This window comes from Triticum urartu, chromosome 6A (assembly GCF_056163025.1).
Source record: "Triticum urartu cultivar PI428250 chromosome 6A, HENAU_Tu73, whole genome shotgun sequence".
NCBI lineage: Eukaryota > Viridiplantae > Streptophyta > Magnoliopsida > Poales > Poaceae > Triticum > Triticum urartu.
The window spans coordinates 20,286,023-20,309,941 of NC_141878.1; the positions used below are offsets into that span (position 1 = coordinate 20,286,023).

General features: G+C 45.8%; 2 protein-coding genes and 1 pseudogene across 2 annotated transcripts; 1 reads left to right on the forward strand and 2 right to left on the reverse strand.

Moving 5' to 3' along the window:
- Window positions 1–266: 266 nt before the first annotated feature.
- On the reverse strand, window positions 267–2,173 carry CSP41A (chloroplast stem-loop binding protein of 41 kDa). The gene is made up of 6 exons (XM_048678628.2): window positions 1,753–2,173; window positions 1,542–1,663; window positions 1,361–1,463; window positions 1,132–1,270; window positions 736–1,013; window positions 267–647 (listed from the first exon to the last, which is right to left on the reverse strand). Exons 1-6 carry the CDS (start codon window positions 2,110–2,112, stop codon window positions 456–458), a joined length of 1,194 nt encoding a protein of 397 aa, XP_048534585.2. The 5' UTR covers window positions 2,113–2,173; the 3' UTR covers window positions 267–455.
- A 5,668-nt stretch (window positions 2,174–7,841) lies between these two features.
- Window positions 7,842–9,631, forward strand: LOC147963351 (uncharacterized). Its single transcript, XM_087527850.1, has 2 exons — window positions 7,842–9,029; window positions 9,302–9,631. The coding sequence occupies exons 1-2, from the start codon at window positions 7,904–7,906 to the stop codon at window positions 9,367–9,369; spliced, it is 1,194 nt and encodes a 397-aa protein (XP_087383976.1). The 5' UTR covers window positions 7,842–7,903; the 3' UTR covers window positions 9,370–9,631.
- A 5,049-nt stretch (window positions 9,632–14,680) lies between these two features.
- Window positions 14,681–15,994, reverse strand: LOC147963352 (uncharacterized; annotated as a pseudogene).
- Between the last annotated feature and the right edge of the window lie 7,925 nt (window positions 15,995–23,919).

Sequence of the window (23,919 nt, forward strand, 5' to 3'; positions counted from 1 at the left end):
ATCAGCAACCGTGTTTTTTTTTTTTGAAATAATGATCAGCGACCGTGTTGAAATAGAGGACGCTAATATATCGGGGTATTGAGTTATACTCATTTGATCAGCGAGTAATTTTTTGTCTCTCATTGCAACGCACGTACATGTTTACTATGCTAACATAATCGAAATAACATATCTGCCGTGTGATTGCCTATATCTCCTCCGTTTTTTCGTTCGTTTGAACCTTTCTTCTGTATAAAATAATCACAACGGATTGGCGATGAGCAAAATATGCAGAAGTGATCAGATATCTGATTCAGCTACTTGCATCAGGCTCACACGTTCGAAAAGAAAAAGAAAAATTGCTTCTCCGAACATAATTAGATGTGCTCTGTGTCATCTGTATGTATGTATGATAATCAGGCGGCTGTGTTTTCAAAATGGTTTTCCCGCTGCGGCGCATCGAAGGACGAACATCCCTAGGCGGCGACGCCGACCGGCGCCGCCCCGACGGCGGCGAGGATCTTGTCGTCGAGGTCGAAGGTCATGGCCTTCTCTCCCCGGCCGCTGCTCGCGTACTCGGCGAACCGCTCCTTGAGGTCCTCCGGCAGGTTGGTGGTGCTCGTCCATCCCAGCACCTCCTTGGCCGCCCGAGGCTCCGCGTAGAAATGCTGCAACCATCTTCGTCAGGCTCCAACCAATCCATGACGGAGATTGCGAACGTAGTGACAATTATATGTCGATCGGTGCTCTTGTTACCATGTTGCGGAAGGGGAAGGCCTTCTTGGCGTCGACGCCGGCGGCGGCCGGGTCGTAGTTGACGATCTCGACGGTGGCGCCCGCGGCCGCCGCGCACATCTTGGCCAGGCCGTTGAGCGTCACGCCGCGGTCGCTCACGCAGTTGAAGATCTTCCCGGCGGCGGCGTCGGGGTTGTCGACGGCGAGCGTGAGCATGCTGCCCAGGTCCCTCGCGTGGGAGATGTTGGTCAGCTGCATCCCCGACCCCGGGATCGGCACCGGCCGCTTCCGCACGATTCCTGCCAATTTCAATTTCAATCTCAATCGAATATCTCAATTAATGTGTGTTTGGTCACTGATCGAGGCTGAATGATTAAGTGATTAGTCACTGATACAGGAAGAATGATTTTGACTTACTGTCGAAGAACCACTCCTCGCAGTCCTTGTTGTTGCCGGAGCCGGTCATGTACTGCGGCCGGAACGAGGCCCAGCTGCCGAACTCCGCCGCGATGTATTTCTCCACGCCGACGTGCCCGGCGCTCTCCTTCACGGCGTCCTGCGAGCACCAGCGTAGACAGGAATTCAGGATCATCGGCTACTCAACTCTGACCAACCGAAGAACAGAGGAGATGGAATGAATGATCACCCCCTCCACGTGCGGCGGCTCGTCGGTTTGAAGGTAAATCCCGGCGCTGCTGATGAACAGGAACTGGCCGACGCCGGCCGACTTGGCCCAGTCCGCCACCGGCCTGCACGCAACCAAACATCAAAACTTCACGCTCGGTCCCCGTGTCAAGAAACAGAGGAAGCTGTCCTGTCCGGCATACTTGACGGCGTCGAGGTCCTTGCCGTTGTTTTCCAGCACGACGTCGAAGGTCGCTCCGCCGACGGCCGCGCCGACGTCCGCCGGGTCACCCCACACCGTCTTCGCCCCGGCGCTCGTCAGCTCCTGCACGCACGCGCCGCACAGAATCCATCGTCAGAAACAGAGCAGGGAAAGCCTCCGATCACAAACTCCGACGGAGCGGCGCGTCCGACCGAGAAGCGGGAGAAGGGCGGCTTCTTCATCTTGTCCGAGCCCTCGTCGCCGACTGTGAGCACGGTGACGGCATGCCCCGCCGCGAGGAGCGCCTTGGCGAAGTAGAACCCGATGACCGCGTGGCCTCCGCTGTTGGTGTTGACGACCAGCACGTTCTTCTTGGCGGCTCCGGCGGCCTGCGCGCGCACCGGCGAGGCCGCCGCACGGGCACCGCGTCCCCTCCTCGCGACGATCGCGCCGTTCACCCGCGGGAGGAACGGCGACGACAGCGACGACGGCGGCGAGCTTGAGACGCCGCCCGAGGTGAATGCGCCCGCCGCGCGCGCGGCTGTGGCGGTGGTGGCCGGGGAGAAGGCCATGGAGGAGGACGACGAGGGGATGAGAGGAGGGAGTGATGAGTGGCGGGCACGGGATGCTGGGATAGGGGAGATTTTGTAGCTGCGACCTGTGAGGCCATGTGCGCTATGCTAAGATTGAATTTGTCGGGTCGTTGATGGCCTAGAGCCATGGGCCCTCTTGTGCTGGTCCACTGAGCTTCTTTATTTTTTCTTAACTTGTGAAACGACTCCTTGGCGCATCTCTAACCCATTTCCAAAATTTAGTTTCTTTTTTTGCCAATATGATCAAATAAATCACGGAAGTACAAAGCATCTCAAACATACTAAAAAAACTACATAGATATTCCGAGACCACTGAAGGACACTATTGTCGTCGGAATGAGCCGCTGACGTGACGTTATCATCGCTTCCTTACTTGAGACGGTTGACCTTATCGATGACAGTCGGGAAGTCTTCGTGCACGTTCCCCTAAGGAACAATAATGACTTGGAGCCGTAGTTGTCGTTGTTGAACCCTTGTATAGATCCGAAACACCTGACAGCAAATCTCGACACATGACGAGAAACCCTAACCTCGTCGTCCCAAGGAGACAGCAGGAATCTACGCCGGAGCTCCATCGACTACGTCCGGACGAACGAACTCTAGGAAAATCGAAGCCCTAAAGACAAAATTGAAGAAGAAGTGTTGCTATCTGTCAGAGCGTCGCGAGTAAAATAAAAAATGACATATCGTGTTAGAGAAGAAGGTTTGTTACCATTGAACATAGAAAACCCCGTCGAAAATAGACACATAACAATGAGCCGGTTTTAAGGTTGTTGACGCACTTTGACTGCCATTTCCCTATTAGAGAATAAACTGCAATGGCAAAATATTGATCAAGAGAAATAGACTAGATATCCACTTTCACGAAATCATACCACAAAAACAAGTCATACATTCTAGTTTGTGTACATTTAATACACTCCATATGGCATACATCAACATAATAATGCATAAAAAAAATATCAATGTCATATATATACACCAACATGTATACGGTATACCTATTAACAAAGCAATGTGTGTTTCTTCGTTTTTTCATCCGTTCACCATCAAAAGCATATTTTATCTAAGGTGATGCTAATTTTTTTTGCGTTTGTCTGCATTTTTTCTAAGGATTAGTGTGTCCATCTGCTAGAAAAGAAAAATAGTTTGTCCAGAATTTCATACCAGGGCCGTGCGCTGAGGATCAGAAAGTTAGCCCACTTATTTTCCTGCCAACGCTGCTAGGGGAACCCTATTTGGTGCACGGGGCATCAAATAGACAGAACTTCCCAAAGCTCACCCAAGACTGGGCTGGCCCATTTTCATCTTATCCCGTGTTCTTTTTCCCTACTTTTTTAACTTCATTTTCCATTTTTTAAAAAAAATTCAAAATTCTAGAAATTTATAACTTCAACTTTTGGTCAAATTTCCATAAAATTCTTCATAATTCGAAAAAATATTCAGTTTTGGAAAATGTTCAGAACTAATTTTTCTAGTACTGAAATTTATTCAAAATACAAGGAATGTTTTTGATTTCCAGAATTCTTCAAGATATCCAATATGTTTTTTTGCATTTTGAAAATGATCGAGATTCTAAAATATTGTTGTTTTAGTGGAATTTTGAAAAATTCAAAATAAATTCTGCATTAGAAAACAAATTTTCTAGAATTATTCTGCATGTTCAAAAGATGTTCACTTTTCAAGAATTGTTCACTAATAGAAAAAATTTCGTATTTTTATATAAGGTTCATGTTTTCAAGAATGCTTGTGAGTTTAAAAAAATTCAAATTTTCTTCATGTTTTTCAGAAATGTTCTGAGTTTTCAAAAAACTATTCGGGATTTCAAAAATTGTTGATGTTTCCAAAAATATTCTGAAATTAATTCTTACATTTATGAAAAGTAAAAAAACACAAAAAAGTTTTGAATCTGACGTTACAATATGTTCTTGGATATGCACGCTGGCCATTGGTTATTCGGACGTATTTGTTCGAGTGGCTAGCAGCATGTCGTGAGTTTGATCTTTCAAGTCATGTTTTTGTTGCATTTTTTTCTCGTGCCTTAGAAACATAGGTCATTTTGGTGCATTGGTGGATCCCGTCCCATGCGCTATTTGACGCAACTAGCGTCAGATATTAGCTCCCACACAGATGACGAAATTAAAAAGCAAACTTAGTTGTTTTGTCACCCAGGCTATATTGGGCCTCAGGTGCACTACCCTACTGGGCCTGCTCTGTATCGGGCCCATCGATCCTTGCTGAGCGTGGCAAAAATATTTTAATTTTACCGCTGTAAGGAATCAAACTTACAACATCCCATCCAATTACTCAGGCGGATGCCAACTGCGCAAGGTGGCCTTTGTTACACAAAAATTGTTGGTCCTCATATTAAATATGCGTATAGATTTTGTTCCGTCCACAAGTAATTCTTGAAAAAAAAAATTTGTCCCATGGGTGGGCTGAATTGGGCCTACCACACAATTTGTGTCGGGTGGACGAGCAACAAAAAAATTGAGGCCACGAGAGGATTGAACTATGGACCTTCTCAATTGTGTTGATGGACAAAACTAACTCAATTAGCTTGCAGTTATAATAGGAATAGTCCTAGCTTGGAGCTTTACACTAAATCCTATCAGTTTTTATATGTCTCTATGTTGTCACGAAATAAGGAATTTGTCTTGAGAATGATGAGAACATGGACTCCATAAATTATTACCGGTGGTAGCTTGCACGTGTCAATAAAAAATAATATGTCGAGATTGTGAGCACTTACCAATAAAAGAGAATATGATGGTTTATTTGATTAAAACATTGTGGGCATATGAGCGCTAAAATAATCAAAGAGAATAAACCCCCAAAAGAAGGGACATTCATGCCTAGTTATATGTTTATTATGCTAGTAAAACATGATTGATGCGCTGCAATTAGCAATCCATCTGGTTACGTCCTCGTAGGACACCAACTAACCCCACCAGTATCAAGATCTCATGGGAAAACATGACCCTTGAGAAGACAATAGCTCCTCGCTCTATCGGCCACTTCTACAGAGACCATTTTCGGTGTACACGTCATTTATCTCTTTCGTTGCTTCTCATAAAAAAATATCTCTCCCATTGCAAAGCATGGGCATATGTGCTAGTATATAATAATACATACATCCATGTCATCTATATAGAGCAATATTAGCAATCCATCATTCAAAAAGGCAGACCACTATATATGCCAACATATACAAAATTATCAAATAAAAGCATACCACTATATACACGAACTTATAAAAAAACATACACACATTCAATTTGCATCCACATTCAAAAACAAAATTACTACCAATTAGGGGCAACAAACAATCAAGCATATGACAATATATACACCAACATATACAAAATTACCAATGCACACAAAACTTTTCAATCGGATTACTAATACTAAAAAAATTCTACACTAAGCATATAAATCGGATTCTACACAAAGCATATCATCCTTGGATTCTACACTAAGCATATCAATCAATCAATCCGTAAGCATATCATCCATGGTGGCATGTATATCAATCAATCATTACATACTAAAATTTTGTACACTAAAAATTTCTACAATAATCATATCAGCCATGTATTCTACACGAAGCATATCATCCCATATGTATCAATGAGTCTATGGATTCTACCATAAGCATATCATCCATGGATTCTACACTAAAAAAATTCTACAATAAAAATAATTGGGCATGGCCGAGCACGAGGGAGGTGCGAGGGGATGGGAAGGAGGGTTGGGATCGAGCCTATTGTCATGGCGACTCGCTTTGGTGGTGTGGCGGCGAGCATCAAGGTCCGGTGATGATGACGAGCGGCAAGGTCCAGTGGCTGGTCGCGAGAGGGTGTACGCCGAGTAGCCAATAAATTACACTCGGCTTATGAGGATACACCATGCAACATATATTTTCGTGTAGGTTGTGGAGGATCATGGCATGTGTGGGGTGAGGTATACTTGGCACACACAACCCACCATATCCATGGCAGAAGGAACCCTGTGAGAATGGAAGGAAGAATGCGTGTGTGGTGCTTGGTGAAATGCGATAGAGGAATGGAGGTTGGGAGGGGAATTGAGGAGTGTGATGCACTGAGACTTATGCTTGTCGAGCAGGGAGATGCCATCATCCGTGAAGGAGGCCTTGAATTTCATGGAGACTTGCGCTCCTTGATGGTAGCGGCAGCGGATTTGGTTCCTCTTCTCGATGGGTGGCAAGGGATGGGTGGTGGGCCATCCTTGCCTGTAATGAATTGACTCAATAGAAACGGTTACCTACCAGCAGTAAAAGCTCTGTCCCACTTTCAAGTAAAATGAATGTACAAACTAGATAGAACATGTACGATCGTCTACTTAAAGATTCTTGAGAGCCCTAGATGCCAGGGATAAAGAGGGCACTTGAGCTCATGACCAGAAACGCATGGCTCCCTCCATCCACTCGCTCAACAGCATCCTCCCTAATATATATGGGATGTCCACTCTACATCCACCATTGTAATTTTCCCCCATTCTCACCTCGATGCCTCATTTTCCATAGCCATTGGTGTAAGCTTGGCATGGAGTTCACTACTCGTCCAATGTGGTGTTGACCTACCTATTGACATCGCTGTCACAACGCGCCACTAGCCCAACAACTCACCCGCTAATTTCTTCCTCCTTTCCCTCTCCTCATTCTTCCTTCTCATTTTGTGGAACCCGTTGCCTTCTTCTTCTTCTTCTTTTTTGATGAAATACAACAGGTTTACGTTTCACTCACATGCTACGCTTCATTCATTTAGAAGAAGAACCAACATAGATGAGGAAAGTGTGGAAGATCCATCATGATGCATTTAAGAAGGAAAACAATGCCCTAAGGCACCGTCATCGGTGTTACCGGCAAAAGCGAGCACATGGCTTTCACCCACAACAACACACCTCACTGCTGCCAAAAGAACCACCTCGCCACAGAATCCAGTAAGCACTAGAGTTCGGTCTCCACGACTTCCACAAGTGGACACCATGTCCGTTGCAAGCCAGCCTAAAACACTCTTCAAAAGAACGGGGGTAGGGCACCCCGCCAACGGAAGGTCACGCACCATGCCCACACCTGGAGGAGTCCCGCCCACAACGAGGCGGGCCAGATCCACAAACCTCCCATTAGTACAAGGTTGCGAGCAACATAAGAGGGCTGTAAACGCTCACCGCTAGCCAGAATCAAGGCCATTCTTGGCCGGATCTATGAACTAAAAGCACTCACCAACGAGCACTATACAACCATAGAACGCTTCCTGGGACATTCAGCGCAGGCCAGTCGCCGGCGCGACAAAGGCCCGTGGTGACGACAGTAGGCGGGAGCAGCAAGGGGAGACCCGAGTATTGTGGTGACGCGGGTATCCCGGATCGCTCTAGGCATGCGACACAGGAGTCTGGGGCTCACCCCCTTCCCCTTCTTCCTGAACCCAACTATTTCTCTCCCACCATTTTGCCACATCCTTGCCTCATATTCACGGCACATGTGCGTTCACTCGCAAAGCACTTTGTCGGTAGATTTTCCATAATAATCAGCGCTTGCTTCTACATAATAAGTATATTTGCTACCAACATATCAATTTCATCTTGGGCTAAAATCGTTTTTTTTTTCTTGTACGCCCACAGCCCAAACAGTCCTTCTTACAGGAAAGAAAACGAGTCCACAGGCACAGCTCCCCACTTCCATTGGAAAACCCTAGAAAAACAGGCTCGAATCCCCATTCTATTCCACACGGGCGACGTCGGCGGCGAGATGACCACCGGCCGTGGCCACCGCGTTTCGCCGGCGGTTGCGGCGGGGCCGCTGGAGGATGAAAACGTCCTCGGCGAGATCCTCGTCCGCCTCTCCCCGGAGCCATCCTCCCTCCCGCGGGCGCTTGTCTGCAAGCCGTGGGGTCGCGTCGCCGCCTCCCCGGACTTCCGCCGCCTCTGGCGCGACCGCCACGGGAGACCCCCGGTCCTAGGCGTCTTCGAGAAGCGCATGACGACACTGCTATTCACCCCTGGCCTGCAGGCTCCAGATCGCATCCCCATGGAGCGCTTCTCCCTCCAGGTCTGCAGCGAGGCCGCGTGGAACACCTGGTGCGTGCTCGGGTGCCGCCAGGGCCGCGTCCTCATCATGAACTGGACGCTGCGTGAGTTCCTCATCTACAACCCTTTTTCCGGTGACTGCGACCGCGTGTCATTCCCACCGGATCTCTCACCCCCACCGGATTTCTTCGACGACGGGTACAACGCCAACGGAGCTCTGCTCTGGGACGACGAGCAGCGCCCACTGAAGCTGGTCTTGGTAGCCTGCTCGGGCCGCACCAGAGTTGAGGCCCGTGTGTACTCCTCTGAGACGGGCACATGGGGAGACAGCATCTCCATTCCTGAGCCATGTCGTCTTACCAGTGTCGCCGTCACCGTGGTCGGCAACCGCATCTACTGTTGGCTCAAAAGGCCTGGGAATAGCATACTAGAGTTCAATCTGGATAGCCAGACCCTAGCTCTCATCACAAGGCCTCCCCGTGCCAACCTCAAGAGCCGCAACTGCCGCATCATCCCAGGAGAGGATGGCGCTGTTGGCCTCGCCTTATTCTTGTACCCTACCATCGAACTGTGGAACCGCAACATCAACTCTCATGGTGTTGCAACATGGGTGCTGCGCAAGACCGTTGTTCTGGACAGCATCTTTGATCTGGCACCGTCTTCAACGGGGACATGGAGGTCATTAGTTCTCGGCTATGCCGAGGATGCTAATGCCATTCTTATATCGGTGTACAAAGAGATGTGCATGCGTGTATTTACGGTTCAACTTGAGTCAATGCAGTGCAAGAGAATTCATGGACACTTTCTCAATGATTTGTATCATCCGTTCGCGAGTTTCTATGCCGCAGGTAAATTACTTATCTTAACATTAAAGGAGTCGCCTGGATCCTTTCTTTTCATACATGGTTTCTCGGATACCTTTATTGTGCTTTAAAGTGTTCACTAACACTTTTTCCTCTTTGTTGATCGATGGTATTAATTGTTCTATTCTTTATGTGTTATAATTTAATTTAATTTCTCCTGATTGTTATGAGTTGTCAACCTATTTTTAGTAATTTATTATAGTATCATATCATAGATGCAAAGGTTTACATACTTACTATAATTATATGATTACCAGGCCCAAAGACGCAACAAATTCTCGCTCGTGTGAACAACGATGGGGGTGTTGGTGGGGCACAAGCGTAATGGCTAGTGTGACATGGTACTACTCAAGACACCTGGGTTGAATGCACTTTAAATGCAAATCTAAGGTCTGGGTCTCGTGTTTGTTTGTTGTTGGCATTTGGACCCTTGGGTTGAACTGTTGTAAAACTGTCTGTATGTGCACTTTGTGTTGTGGGTATGTGTTTGAACTCAGTCTGGGAATATCCTGTTTGGAACATTTGTGGTGTACAATTTGACATGAGTGAATGTTGTATGGGTAAAGCAATGATTTTACTGTATCGTATCACTTTGCTATAAAGGTTGAGATACATTCTATATATAGCACCTTCATGCTAGGATGATCCTTTTTTTAAAGAAAAAAGGAAGACAAGGTTGCGAGAATGTGCATGTTTTTGCCATTTTGTTACAGTCAGATTTTGGTTTCACCGTAGGATAAACCTTATGGATATTTACATGCACATATCTTGATTTACAAGTTACGTATACAATAAATTACATGTGGAGGTCAGAATGGTAACAGATTATAAAAGCAGATATCCGTCCCGCATTAGGTACAGTGCCTGATATGCTACAGTAATACAGTTTGACAGTTGGCAGCATCTGAAGGTTGACACTGAGCTTGTCTTTCATGTATTTTCTCTCATCGAAGTACTACTTTACATTATATTAGCTGCAGTACCTGAATCATATATTCTTCCTTTTTTGGGAAAAATGGTGATGTCTTTATGGTGGTTCCTTGGATGCCCATATCAATAGATGAAGTTGACTCCTGGGGTCTGGCTCTTACTCTGAAGCCTTTGAGGTATTCTCCATACTTGTTTCCTCGAGTTGCCACCATATTTTTTATGGTTGAGAGTTCAAATTTTAGACACTTTTAAAGTTTGGAGAATTAAATTATTATCTGGTACGAAAAATGGGATGCAAACTCTTAACAGGTTCGTGCTTTAATCCCAGTACGTGTAGTATATGAATGAATTATTCTCATAGCAGATGATGAGCTGTATTTCTCAGTCTTCTGGGTGACATTGTTAGTGTTTGTCACATGGTTACCTTCAACAGCAATGATGAATACAGTTAGAAATGAAGCCTGCCTCAACATCATCAGTGTTCCGTCTTTATTATTCCAAATCTGAATTATTCTGAAACGCCTGTCAGGATAGGCTCAATAATCCTGTCTTGCTTTATCCCTTCTCCTCGACGTATGCTTTTTTCAATCATTGAAATGGAATTTTACCTAATATTGCTGGAATGATCCTAGTGTCAGGCAAAATTTTCCTTGTTGTAAAGTTAATATATGCTGATATTTTTCTTATTTCTCATGCATTAGTAACCAAAGAGATCGGTCGCTGGATAAGCATTGTTAGAGTGTGAAGTACTGTCCAGCCAATTTTTCGGACCCTCCAGTTTCGTCTGATCTGCAATATCATGGGTCAAGAACTTTGTTGATGCAAATGCGGTGATTGACCCATATTAAGGGTGAAATGGGTCACCTGCCAGAACTTTTAAAAATAAAAAATATATGAAAAACCACAACATATAAATGTTCCTTTTTCATATGCTTGTAAACTTTTATGATCCAGTTTAGATGCTCTAACAAAACAACCGGGAAAAACAAAGCAGGCCATAACTATACATCAAATTTTTCTTAGGAGATTTGCATTGCCTTTTAAAACCATAGTGTTTCTTATTTGGTAGATGCCATAACTATAACCATGTAGTTTAATTGATACATCTGAAGTTGTTGCTTTCTGCTGCCGAATTTCCTTATAGATGCATGGTGTGCATCAATGTGTTGCAATTGATGGATCAGTCTTCCAGATCATATCAATATGTTGTGATTGATGGATCAGTCATCCAGATCATGTCACCATTTGGTTATCCATGGATTTAGGAAAACATTTGTGTACATTTCGTTGTTTGTGGGATGCCTTTTTTTCTTATGTGGCGATCCATTGTCATTTTTTTTAATAGCAGCTTCATTGCGTGAACACTTGAGGTGGCATTTGACATAACTGAAATATAATTGTTATTGTTGCTATTGTTAGGAAATATGCAACTTGTATTCCCATGAGGCCATAGGCCGATATATATACATGTACAGGTGTGGAACATATGCAGGAAACCCCTTATACAACGGGATAAATACAAAGGGGTACATGACTTATATTATAACTCTAACACCCCCCCTCAAACTCATGGTGGATGAACAACACTGAGTTTGGAGAGATAAAAGCCATGTTGTGCTCTAGTCTGAGCCTTCGTCAGGAAATCCGCCAACTGTAACTCGGAAGGCACATACTGAAGAGCAATAACCTGATCCTGCACACCAGCGCGCACATAGAAAGTATCAACACCAATATGCTTGGTGAGCTCATGCTTCACAGGATCGCGTGCAATGCTGATAGCACCTGTACTGTCAGATAAGAGCAGAGTCGGTGTAGTGACAGAAACACCAAAATCCTGAAGTAACCACCGTAACCAAGTCACCTCTGCCGTCAAAAGAGCCATTGCTCGCAACTCAGCCTCGGCACTCGAACGGGAAACTGCAAGCTGTTTATTCGTCTTCCAGGCAATGAGAGAACCACCAAGAAAAACACAGTAAGCAGAAAGTGAACGGTGATCTGAAGGATCACTAGCCCATGTAGCATCCGAATAGGCCTGAAGCTGTAAAGAACTGGAGCGAGGAAAGAATAGACGGTGAGAGATCGTGCCTCGAAGATATCGAAGAACACGAAGGAGATGACTATAGTGAACCGAGGTGGGAGCAGAGACAAACTGACTCAGAATATGAACCGGATAAGAGATGTCCGGACGAGTGACAGCTAGATAGACAAGACTGCCAACAAGATGATGATAACGCGTCGGGTCAGGGAGAGGGTCACCATCAGTAGCACGGAGGTGAACATTGAGCTCCATAGGAGTCTCAACAACGCGCTCGTCAGTAAGAGCAGCACGAGCAAGAAGATCCTGGATATACTTTTCCTGGGATATAAAAAAGCCATCAGAGGTAGAAGAGACTTCAATCCCAAGAAAGTAGCGAAGAGGTCCAAGATCAGACATAAGAAACTGCTCACTAAGACGGGCCTTTACAAAGGCAATATACTCAGGGTCATCCCCCGTGATGATCATGTCATCAACATAAAGAAGAAGAAGAGTCCGACCACGAGGAGAAAGGTGAATAAACAATGCTGGATCATGAGCACTTGCTAAAAAACCAACAGCAGTGATCACAGAGGCAAAGCGCTCAAACCAGGCGCGGGGGGCTTGCTTAAGGCCATAGAGAGAGCGACGAAGACGACATACCATGCCATCAGGAACAGAATACCCAGGTGGTGGCTGCATATACACCTCCTCACGCAGCTCACCATTAAGAAAGGCATTCTTAACATCAAGCTGAGATATAGACCAGTGGCGTGCAGAGGCAACGGCAAGAAGTGTACGAACAGTGGTCATATGGGCCACAGGAGCAAAAGTCTCGTCATAATCACGACCATGCTCCTGCTGAAAACCATGAGCCACAAGACGAGCTTTGTGACGCTCAAGAGAACCATCGGAGCGAGTCTTAACCTTGTAGACCCACTTACAAGTGATCGGACGGACTCCGGGAGGAAGAGAAACAAGATCCCAGGTACCAGTGCGTTCAAGAGCAGCAATCTCCTCTGCCATCGCAAACTGCCATTCAGGATGAACAACAGCCTGACGGTAAGAAGTCGGCTCAAGAACAGCAGCACCAGCGGTGGGAAATCCAAAGCGATCAACAGGCGGACGAGGACGAGAACGCAAGCCATAAGTAGGCTGAGAGGAAGATGACGACTCATCCACAGAGGCATCGACTGGTCGTGGACGACGAGTGTAATGCTGAGGAAAAGATGGAATAATAGAAGGAGGAATCGTCAAGGTAGAATCGGGGGGTGGCGACGAAGAAGTCACCGGAGATGAAGGTGTAAAATCCGGTGACAGGCTGGGAGAGGAGACCGGGGAGGAAGTCACCGGAGATGAAGGTGGAGAACCCGGTGACATGCTAGGCGAGGAGACCGGGGAGGATGGTGGCTGCAAATCAACTAGAGGTGGAGAAGGAGAGGAAGTGGAACGGAGAGGTACAGTCTCGACGGGGGTGATAGGTGAGTCAGGAAAAGTGAGGAAAGAGATACCCTGCACTGAAAAAGTCGAGGAAAATGGGCGTGGGTAGAAGGGATGAGACTCATCAAAAGTCACGTCTCGAGAGATACGCATCCGACGACCAATAGGATCCCAACAACGATAGCCCTTATGCTCATCACTGTAGCCTAAGAAGACACACTCAACAGACTGAGCGGTCAGTTTGGTGCGTTCGCGAGGGGCAAGAAGAACATAGCAAACATAACCAAACGAGCGAAGCATCGAATGATCGGGAGAACGATCAAAAAGTCGCTCGAAAGGAACACCACCCTGTAGAGCAGCGGAAGGCTGTATATTGATAAGATAGGTGGATGTGGAGACGGCCTCAGCCCAAAAATGAGGCGGGAGAGAGGCAGCAATCATCAATGCACGAGCCGTCTCAAGAAGATGTCGATGCTTTCGCTCAGCCACACCATTCTGAGCATGAGCACCAGGACAAGAGAATTGAGAGAGAGTCCCGTGCTCAGCAAGAACACCACGCAACATCTTAGAGATATACTCGCCAGCGGAGTCAGCACGAAAAACACGAATGGGTGAAGAGAACTGAGTATGAACCATGGCAGCAAAACGCTTATAAATAGACAACACCTCAGAACGAGAAGTCATGAAATAAAGCCATGTGTAACGAGAGAAATCATCTATGAAAATAATATAGTATTTATGACCACCTTTCGAAGCGAAAGGGGCCGGACCCCATACATCAGAATGGACTAAATCAAAAGGACGCTTGGACACTGACTCACTATGTGAATATGGTAACTGAATCTGCTTGCCAAGACGACAACCCTGACACTCTAAAGAGACATCTCCTGAGACAGACCCCAGAAGACCTCGACGAACTAAAGAAGACAACCGAGAACCACACAGATGACCAAGTCGATGATGCCACTGCTGGAAGGAACCAGTAACGGAGGCGACAGAAGCGGAAGAACTGGCGATGGTGGTGGCAGCGGAAGGAACATGAAGCCAGTCCAACTCCCAAAGACCGTGAGAATCACGGCGGCGAGGGCCAGCCCCAACCAGAGTGTGCGTGCGACGGTCCTGGACAGAACAAGAGTCAACGTCAAGGATGACGCGACAACCAGAATCCGTAAGTTGACCAGCAGAAAACAGATTCATGGTAAGTCGAGGAATATGAGCAACATCAGGAACAAAATAAGAAAGAGTGGTAAGATTGCCTCTACTAGCAACAGAAAGTGGAGTACCATCAGCAGTGAAAACATGAACAGGAGAATCCAGTGATCGAAGAGAGGACAAAGTGGAAGAATGAGAAGACATATGAAAAGAAGCTCCAGAGTCCAGAACCCATGGGGATGTACCTGACTGTGTAGAGGGTGATTGCTCAGTGCGGGAAGCATCAGTCACAGAACCAGTAGTACCCGTCGAGGAAGAACCTGAAGCCGCGAGCGGACGCTTAAGTCTCAGAATATCCTGCTCAGTCAAAGCAATGGCTGAAGCTGTCGAGGTAGATGACGAAGTCCCTGAAGATGATGATCGAGCCTTGCGCAGGTGTTTCTTCTTCGTGTAGCACTGAGACTCAAGATGACCATCATTGTTGCAATAGTCGCAATGTGGACGGGGGCGACCTGAGCCTCCAGAAGGAGTGGGCAAGAGCGAGCGGCGGGGCACTCGAGCGAGAAGGGGTCGGTGCAGCAGGTGGCGTAGGAGCACGAGTAGCGAGCACAGAGGGAACCTCCAGCAAACTAGCACCACGTAAGCGAGTCTCCTCAGCACGAATCTCAGAAAGCGCCTCCATGAGAGAAATACGGCCACGAGCAAACAACTGAGCACGCCGGGGCTCAAAATCCTTACGGAGCCGAGACAGGAACTCATAGACGCGATGAAACTCCAAATTGGCCTGGACAGCCTGGCAACAGGGGCGGGTACGACACCCAGCACTGCGGAGAGAATCAAGTTGGCGCCAGATAGCAGAACTCTGTGCATAGAAGTCATCAACAGTAGAGTCACCCTGCTGAAGAGCATGCTCCTGACGGACCACAGAGAGGTATAAGGCATCACCAGAGGGCTGATAGCGCTAACGAAGACGGGTCCACATCTCAAAGACAGTAGGAAGACCCAGAAATTCAGAAGCAAACTGAGGCAGAACACTAGCAGTGAGAACAGCTGCAGCACGAGCATCATCATCAAGCCACTGGGTGTAAACAGACAGAGCACCATGATACGTCTGAAGAGCCTCCTCATAAGCCAAAACCCTCTCATCATAAGCACGATCAGCAGCCTCATCAGCAAGCTTAGCCGCATCCTTGGCGACCTGATTAGCATCCGTAGGAAGAACCGATGGAGTTGGCGGAGTAGGGGCCACCGGAGGAACTGGACGTGGCGGACAGCAGACCTCGCCAGAAAGAACACCCCAGAGACGGATGCCACGCATGTGAATGCGCATAAAGCCAGTGAACTCGGTGTAGTTAGTACCATCAAAAATCACCGGACAGCGAGGGACAGCAACATAGCCCGATGTAGCAGACATTTTTTTTGTGTGTGTGTTAGTCAGGGGCAGACGAACGTAGCAGACCAATCAGCCGAGATCCGGCGGCGTGACGAATCAATACGCCAGCACCACGTATCAGCAGAAGCAGCAAGCAGCACCCGTAGGAAGTGGCTAGCACCACGTATCACCGGAGAGCAAAGTAGCACTACGTGGAGATGTAGCACGGATCGATGAGATCTTCAACTGAGGACAAACGGGTGATTGATCTGGAGGCCCGGTCCTGCCGTGGGCAGATCTGCAGGCAAGCAAACTCCTCCGAGATCGGCAGCTGGCAGCAGATCAGATCCAGAGGAAGCCGGCTCGAGCGGGGCCAACTCAATCCAGAGGAAAACCGGCTTGCTCGTGTTCGATCCAGGGAGACGGGACTGGGGAAGGAGCCGGCCTGAGTTGACCTGCAAGGGAGAGTAGCGGGCGTGGAGAGCCGCCGGCTACGATAGACAGAGAAAAGGAGCAGCGGCCACAGAGGACGGCGGCGACGCGGGTTGGATCAATAGCACGAGTTGCAGCGTGCAAAAAAATTGACCTAGCTCTAATACCATGTTAGGAAATATGCAACTTGTATTCCCATGAGGCCATAGGCCGATATATATACATGTACAGGTATGGAACATATGCAGGAAATCCCTTATACAACGGGATAAATACAAAGGGGTACATGACTTATATTATAACTCTAACAGCTATATGGTAAGATTATATAGTTATACGACGCCCCAATCAATGCGCCTTAGTGGGCAGGGTCAACGAAGCCAGCTGGTGCACGCGCAGTGAGCACGTAATTTATGGGCCACATGTGAACATGCATGGGCTGCTCCCAAAGTTGGGACGGCCATAGAGCACAGGAAGGAAAAGGAATTGCTGATATGTACATTTGGTGTCCAGTGGGTGTACTTTGGGTAGTTCTATTAGTATTGTTTTTATAACTGTGCACCATTTTGTTTCAATTTTATTCATCATTTTCAGCAACATTTAGTGAAAGCGGATTTTTCAAAATATCATACTGGAAATAATTTTCATATTATGTGATTAATTGGTGTGTCCATGATATAATTGGTATGTACTCATTGGTGCAGTTCTTCTAGCATGCTAGCCATCCATATCGTGTCGTGATTAATTGATTGTTAACACGAGGAAGCTCAAAATCACTCACTTGGCTATAGGGCTTCGCCTCAACAGATAGAAATTTGACAAAGAAGCAATCCACGGGAATAGAAATTTGATATTTTCTAATTGATGCCTGGTCTATGAGGAGACCAAAGTTTCCCAACTACAGTACACAACAGCACATTACAAGCCATACTTACTCTAACTAAGTTCATGTACAAATAGAATGTTATCATCACGTAGTGATAATCAGATGGATGAGCATGTCCGAAGATCATTTTTTCATGCATCTTCCCAAGAAAATAAATTTTTAATCCTCCCAGCATCCATCCTCTGGGCTTTCACAAACAGTTGAGCTTCACAAAGGCAACTTGTCCAAAAACGTCAAGTATCTACAGGTAGATGCGTGAATTAGCATAGAGCAAATGGGAAGGGCCTACATCAAGAGTGGCAACAGCCGGATAATCCTAGGAGATAATGGAGTTGTTGGCCTCCCCTTATTGGTGTACCCTACCATCCAAATGTGGAACCGCAAGGTTGATTCTCATGGTGTTGTGACATGGGTGCTGCGGAAGACCGTTATCTTGGACAGAATCTTTGATCTGGCGCCATCTTCATCGGAGCATGAAGGTCATTAGTTATCGGGTATGCCGATGATGCTAATACGATTCCTATATCGGTGTACAAACAGATGTACATCCGTGTATTTTAGGTTCAACTTGAGTCAATGCAGTGCAAGAGACTTCATGGACATTTTCTCAACTATTTGTATCTTCCATTCGCAAGTTTCTATGCCGCAGGTAATTTACTTCTGGATCCTTTCTTTTTCTTACATGGTTTCTTGGATACCTTTAATGTGATTTTTTCCCTCTTTGTTGATCCGTAGAATTATTGGTTGTATTATTTCTGTGTTATAATTTAATTGTATTTATCGGAAAAGTCATCAACCTATTTTGGACGCTACAGGTTCTTGCTTGTGTGCTACAGTAATGCAGTTTGACATTTGCCAGCTTCTGAAGGTTCAAACACTGAGCTTGTCTTTCATGTATTTTCTCTTATCGAAGTACTACTTTATGTTGCATTGTTAGAAGCTGCAGAGTCATCTATTCTTGCTTTTTCAGAAAGAGGATTTCTGTCTGGTGGATCCTTTGCTGCTCATATTAATAGATGAAGTTGACTCCTGGGGTTTGGCTCTTAACACTGAAGCGATGAGGTATTCTGCACACTATTTTTTTCTTGTGTTGCCACCATATCTTTTATGGTTGAGGGTGCAAATTTTGGACTCTTTTGAGATTTTGAGGATTAAATTAAACAGAGGAAATAGAGCGACCATAACAGACGTTTTCCAAGACAAATTATTATCTACTATGAAGCTTCGGTGAAAAATGGGATGCAAACTCTGAACAGGTTCATGCTTTAATCCCAGTACATGTACTATATGAATGAATTCTTCTAATAGCAAATGATGAGTTGTATTTCCCAGACTTGTGAGTGATATTCTTAGTTTTTGTCACATATGGTAATCCCAGTACAATTAGAAGGGAACCCTGCCTCTACATGGTAAGTGTCCTATATTTAGCATTACAAATCTGAGTTTGAACCTTCCGTCAACATGGGGTCAACAATCATGTGTTCTTGCTTCCTTCATCCTCGCCGTATGTTTCTTCGCTCATTGAAATGCAGTTTACCTAATATTGCTGGAATGGCCCAACTTCAAATATTCATGAAAAAAAATCCTAATTGTGAAGTTAATATATGGTGAAATGCTTCTGATGTCTCGTGCACATGCAACTAAAGATACTGGTTGCTGCACATGTACTATTAGAGAGCGAGGTACTGCCCCAGCCATTGATCCACAGACCCAGCGGGCTCGAACCCTCCTAATCCATTTGATCCACAATTTTTAATAAGTTTGGAATTGAGATGATTGACTTATATGAAGGGTGAAATATGGATCCCCTCCCGTCAGATTTAAAAATGTCAAAAAATTCCAAATAAGTGCAACATATGAACCTGTAAACTTGTATGAGCCACCCTGGATGGCTAAAGTCCCTTAGCGGAAAGCATCACTAGCTTACTGTCTGACCTGACTAGCATGCATGTGGCAGCGTGGAATCCCGTGTGAATCAGCAAGGACCACCTTTGCAAGGCTAAATACTCATGGATCGGTAAAAATTAAAGCATTAACTATACATCAAATATATTTTTAGATTATAGTTCGCATTGCCTCTTAAAACCATATAGTTGCTTTTTTGGTAATGCCAACCTTAACCATGTAGTTTAATTGATACGTGTGAAATTGACGCTTTCTGTTGCGGATCGGCCTTCCAGATCATATCAATAGTTAATGTCACATTTTTCCCATGCATTTAGTCAACATTTGGGTGCATTTGGTGATTTGTGGAATGCCAATTTTCCGTATGTAGTGAGTCCATTGTCGCTTTGTCTGTTAACTTTATTATCCACCAGGATAGCAGCATTGTTGTGTCAACACTTTATGTGTCATCTGATAAAGCGCTGCAATAACTGAGCATTATGTTTATCCAATTCTTCTTGGTATATAAATGTTATTGTTGCTACATGGTAAGTTTATCTGACATATCGATGTTCTCGTACTTATCTATATTTATTTCTCATTTTTGTTGGCTCAACTTCTTTTAGTGCCTTCCCTCCCTTGTTTATAGTTCCAATTTACAAATGATGTTGGCAAGCTAACATACTGTGGTGCATTAATTTGATCTTTTGGGGAATTGTAGTCTCATATTTTTCTACCATCTCTTTTAGTCTGTTAACACAATCATGCATTGATATTTGGTTATGTTTTATTATTTATTTTAGAGTTATCCAATCACAACTGAATCAGTTGGCTGTGATTTTTTTATCCCCTCAGGCCCTCACTGTGAAGGTGCTTTCGGTCGATTTGTTTCAGGACTAGTTTTCTCTCCCCAGAAAGGTATCTAGAGAAGGACAACGAACAACACACTCACTAATGTCCATGCTTTCTACTAATATTTTTCGAAGATTATATTCAGTATGCTAACTTTTATTGCATTGATTTCTAATTGTTAGTATTTTGAATTTCAGTGACTAGCTCTTTTGGTTAAGCTATCAAACTAACATTGTCTCCTCTACCTGCAAATAAGGAAATTCTCTTTTGGTTAAGCTAGGAAACTTCACTACCTATCCACTGTTTTGTCTCCAAATCAGATGGTTTTAGAGTCAACTTTGAACGGCCTTTATATTTGACTGGTTGCACCCACTAGTAGAAAACAGGGCTATGGTCCAGGCCGGCTCAGCCCATTAGTCCCGGTTCAGTGTAGAACCGGGACTAATGTGGGCATTGGTCCCGGTTCGTGAGCCCAGGGGGCCGGCCGGGCCACGTGGGCCATTGGTCCCGGTTCGTCTGGACCTTTTGGTCCCGGTTGGTGGAACGAACCGAGACCAATGGGCCTCGCTCCTGGCCCACCACCATTGGTCCCGGTTGGTGGCCTGAACCGGGACCAAAGGCTCCCCTTTAGTCCCGGTTCTTGCCACAAACCGGGACCAATGAGGTGCCTATATATACCCTCGCCCGCGAGCAGAGCACTCCAGTGCTCTGTTTTTCTCTGGCCGGCGAGGGGAGGGGTTTGTGGTGCTCTAGCTCACCTCCTATGCACATGAGGTGTTCGATGGAATGCCTGAGCCACACTACTTAAACTTTCTCCTCTCGAAGCTCGACCTCCAAGCTCCATTTTCCTCGAGATTTGTCTAGATTTAGCAGTCCGTCACGCCCCGTCCCCGTCTTCACCGCCGTCGATCACCCGCGCTGATCTCATCATCGACACCACCGTGGTGAGCCTCTTGTTCTTATCTTCTTTCTGAAAGGAAAAATATTCTTACTTGTCTGTTTAGATAGATACTTGTATCATTTTCTTACATTTATTATTGCATCTTATATAGTGCGATGGTTTTGGTATCCGCCCCCGTCGGCCCTCGTCCTGTCTATGATTCGGATTTGGTATGTATATTATCTTCATAACTATTGGTTCATTTATTGTTTATGAAAATTATGCCGACCAACGTGACATAGATTTTATTTATCTAGGATGTATGTGAATCGGAAATGCCAACTGACCCTATTGTCGAGAGGTTAAATTTAGTTGAAGAAGAAAACAATTTGTTGAAGGAAAAAATAAAAAAAATTGAGGAGGAGAAGATGATATTGGAGTTGCATGTTGCGGATGTCGTCGATGATCACAAGATCAAGATGGATGCAATGCGCTTGAAGATTAGAAAGATTAGAAAATATGCCATTCATACCGAGGCTTGGTATCATTATGCCGTTGGATCAATTGTTACCTTGGTTGCGATTATGATCGCATTTGTTTTCGCATTGAAATGTTTTACATAGTTTCAATGTATGGTTTAATTAATTAGATGCTCTGGAGAGCTATATGTTGTTAGATGAGAACTATGTATGCACTTTGGTTTTAATGTGATGATGAACTTCTATTAATTTGGACACTTAATTATATATAATGCACGCAGATGAACCGGCAATGGATGTACGGTGACAGACACACCCGCGAGTACATTAAGGGCGTGCATGAGTTTCTCGATGCGGCTGAGGCAAACAAGCAGAATGGTTTTATGTGTTGTCCATGCACTGAATGTGGGAATACGAGGTCTTACTCTAACCGGAAAATCCTTCACTCCCACCTGCTTTACAAGGGTTTCATGCCACACTATAATGTTTGGACGAGGCACGGAGAAATAGGGGTTATGATGGAAGACGGCGAAGAAGAAGAGTACGATGACAACTATGTGCCCCCTGAATACGGTGATGCTGCAACGGGGGGAGCTGGTGAAGATCAAGAGGAACCAGACGATGTGCCCAATGATGCTGCCACGGGTGAAGCTGCTGAAGATCAAGAGGAACCAGACGATGTGCCCGATGATGATGATCTCCGCCGGGTCATTGTCGATGCAAGGACGCAATGCATTAGTCAAAAGGAGAAGCTGAAGTTCGATCGCATGTTAGAGGATCACAAAAAAGGGTTATACCCCAATTGCGAAGATGGCAACACAAAGCTCGGTACCGTACTGGAATTGCTGTAGTGGAAGGCAGAGAATGCTGTGGCTGACAAAGGATTTGAGAAGCTACTGAAAATATTGAAGAAGAAGCTTCCAAACGATAACGAATTGCCCGACAGTACATACGCAGCAAAGAAGGTCGTATGCCCTCTAGGATTGGAGGTGGAGAAGATACATGCATGCCCTAATGACTGCATCCTCTACCGCGGTGCATACAAGGATCTGAACGCATGCCCGGTATGCGGTGCGTTGCGGTATAAGATCAGACGAGATGACCCTGGTGATGTTGACGGCGAGCCCCTCAGGAAGAGGGTTCCTGCGAAGGTGATGTGGTATGCTCCTATAATACCACGGTTGAAACGTCTGTTCAGAAACGAAGAGCATGCCAAGTTGATGCGATGGCACAGTGAGAACCGAAAGAAAGATGGGAAGTTGAGAGCACCCGCTGACGGGTCGCGGTGGAGAAAAATCGAGAGAAAGTACTGGGATGAGTTTGCAAAGGACCCAAGGAATGTATGGTTTGCTTTAAGCGCGGATGGCATTAATCCTTTCGGGGAGCAGAGTAGCAATCACAGCACCTGGCCCGTGACTCTATGTATGTATAACCTTCCTCCTTGGATGTGCATGAAGCGGAAGTTCATTATGATGCCAGTTCTCATCCAAGGCCCTAATCAACCCGGCAACGAAATTGATGTGTACCTAAGGCCATTAGTTGAAGAACTTTTACAGCTGTGGAATGGAAACGGTGTACGTACGTGGGATGAGGACAGACAGGAGGAATTTAACCTTAAGGCGTTGCTGTTCGTGACCATCAACGATTGGCCCGCTCTCAGTAACCTTTCAGGACAGACAAACAAAGGATACCACGCATGCACGCACTGTTTAGATGACACTGAAAGTATATACCTGGACAAATGCAGGAAGAATGTGTACCTGGGCCATCATCGATTTCTTCCGACCAACCATCAATGTCGAAAGAAAGGAAAGCATTTCAAAGGCGAGGCAGATCACCGGAAGAAGCCCGCCATGCGCACCGGTGTTCACGTGCTTGCTATGGTCAATGATTTACACTACGTAATCTTTGGAAAGGGTCCCGGTGGACTAGCTGTTCCAAATGACGCTGAGGGACACGCACCCATGTGGAAGAAGAAATCTATATTTTGGGACCTACCCTACTGGAAAGACCTAGAGGTCCGCTCCTTAATCGACGTGATGCACGTGACGAAGAACCTTTGCGTGAACCTGCTAGGCTTCTTGGGCGTGTATGGGAAGACAAAAGATACACCCGAGGCACGAGAGGACCTGCAACGTTTGCACGAAAAAGATGGCATGCCTCCGAAGCAGTATAAAGGTCCTGCCAGCTACGCTCTTACGAAAGAAGAGAAAGAAATCTTCTTTGAATGCCTGCTCAGTATGAAGGTCACGACTGGCTTCTCGTCGAATATAAAGGGAATAATAAATATGCCAGAGAAAAAGTTTCAGAACCTAAAGTCTCATGACTGCCACGTGATTATGACACAACTGCTTCCGGTTGCATTGAGGGGGCTTCTACCGGAAAACGTTCGATTAGCCATTGTGAAGCTATGTGCATTCCTCAATGGAATCTCTCAGAACGTGATCGATCCAGAAATCGTACCAAGGCTAAGGAGTGATGTGGCGCAATGTCTTGTCAGTTTCGAGCTGGTGTTCCCACCATCCTTCTTCAATATCATGACGCACGTCCTAGT

Bases quoted from the DNA above. Each gene is read 5' to 3' on its own strand.
- LOC147963351 (XM_087527850.1), top strand. From the start codon at position 7,904: ATGACCACCGGCCGTGGCCACCGCGTTTCGCCGGCGGTTGCGGCGGGG. The intron at 9,030-9,301 runs GTAAATTACTTA...TATGATTACCAG, and splicing joins CGCGAGTTTCTATGCCGCAG to GCCCAAAGACGCAACAAATT.
- CSP41A (XM_048678628.2), bottom strand. From the start codon at position 2,112: ATGGCCTTCTCCCCGGCCACCACCGCCACAGCCGCGCGCGCGGCGGGC. The intron at 1,464-1,541 runs GTATGCCGGACA...GGTTGCGTGCAG, and splicing joins AAGGACCTCGACGCCGTCAA to GCCGGTGGCGGACTGGGCCA. The intron at 1,271-1,360 runs GTGATCATTCAT...TGGTGCTCGCAG, and splicing joins AGCCGCCGCACGTGGAGGGG to GACGCCGTGAAGGAGAGCGC.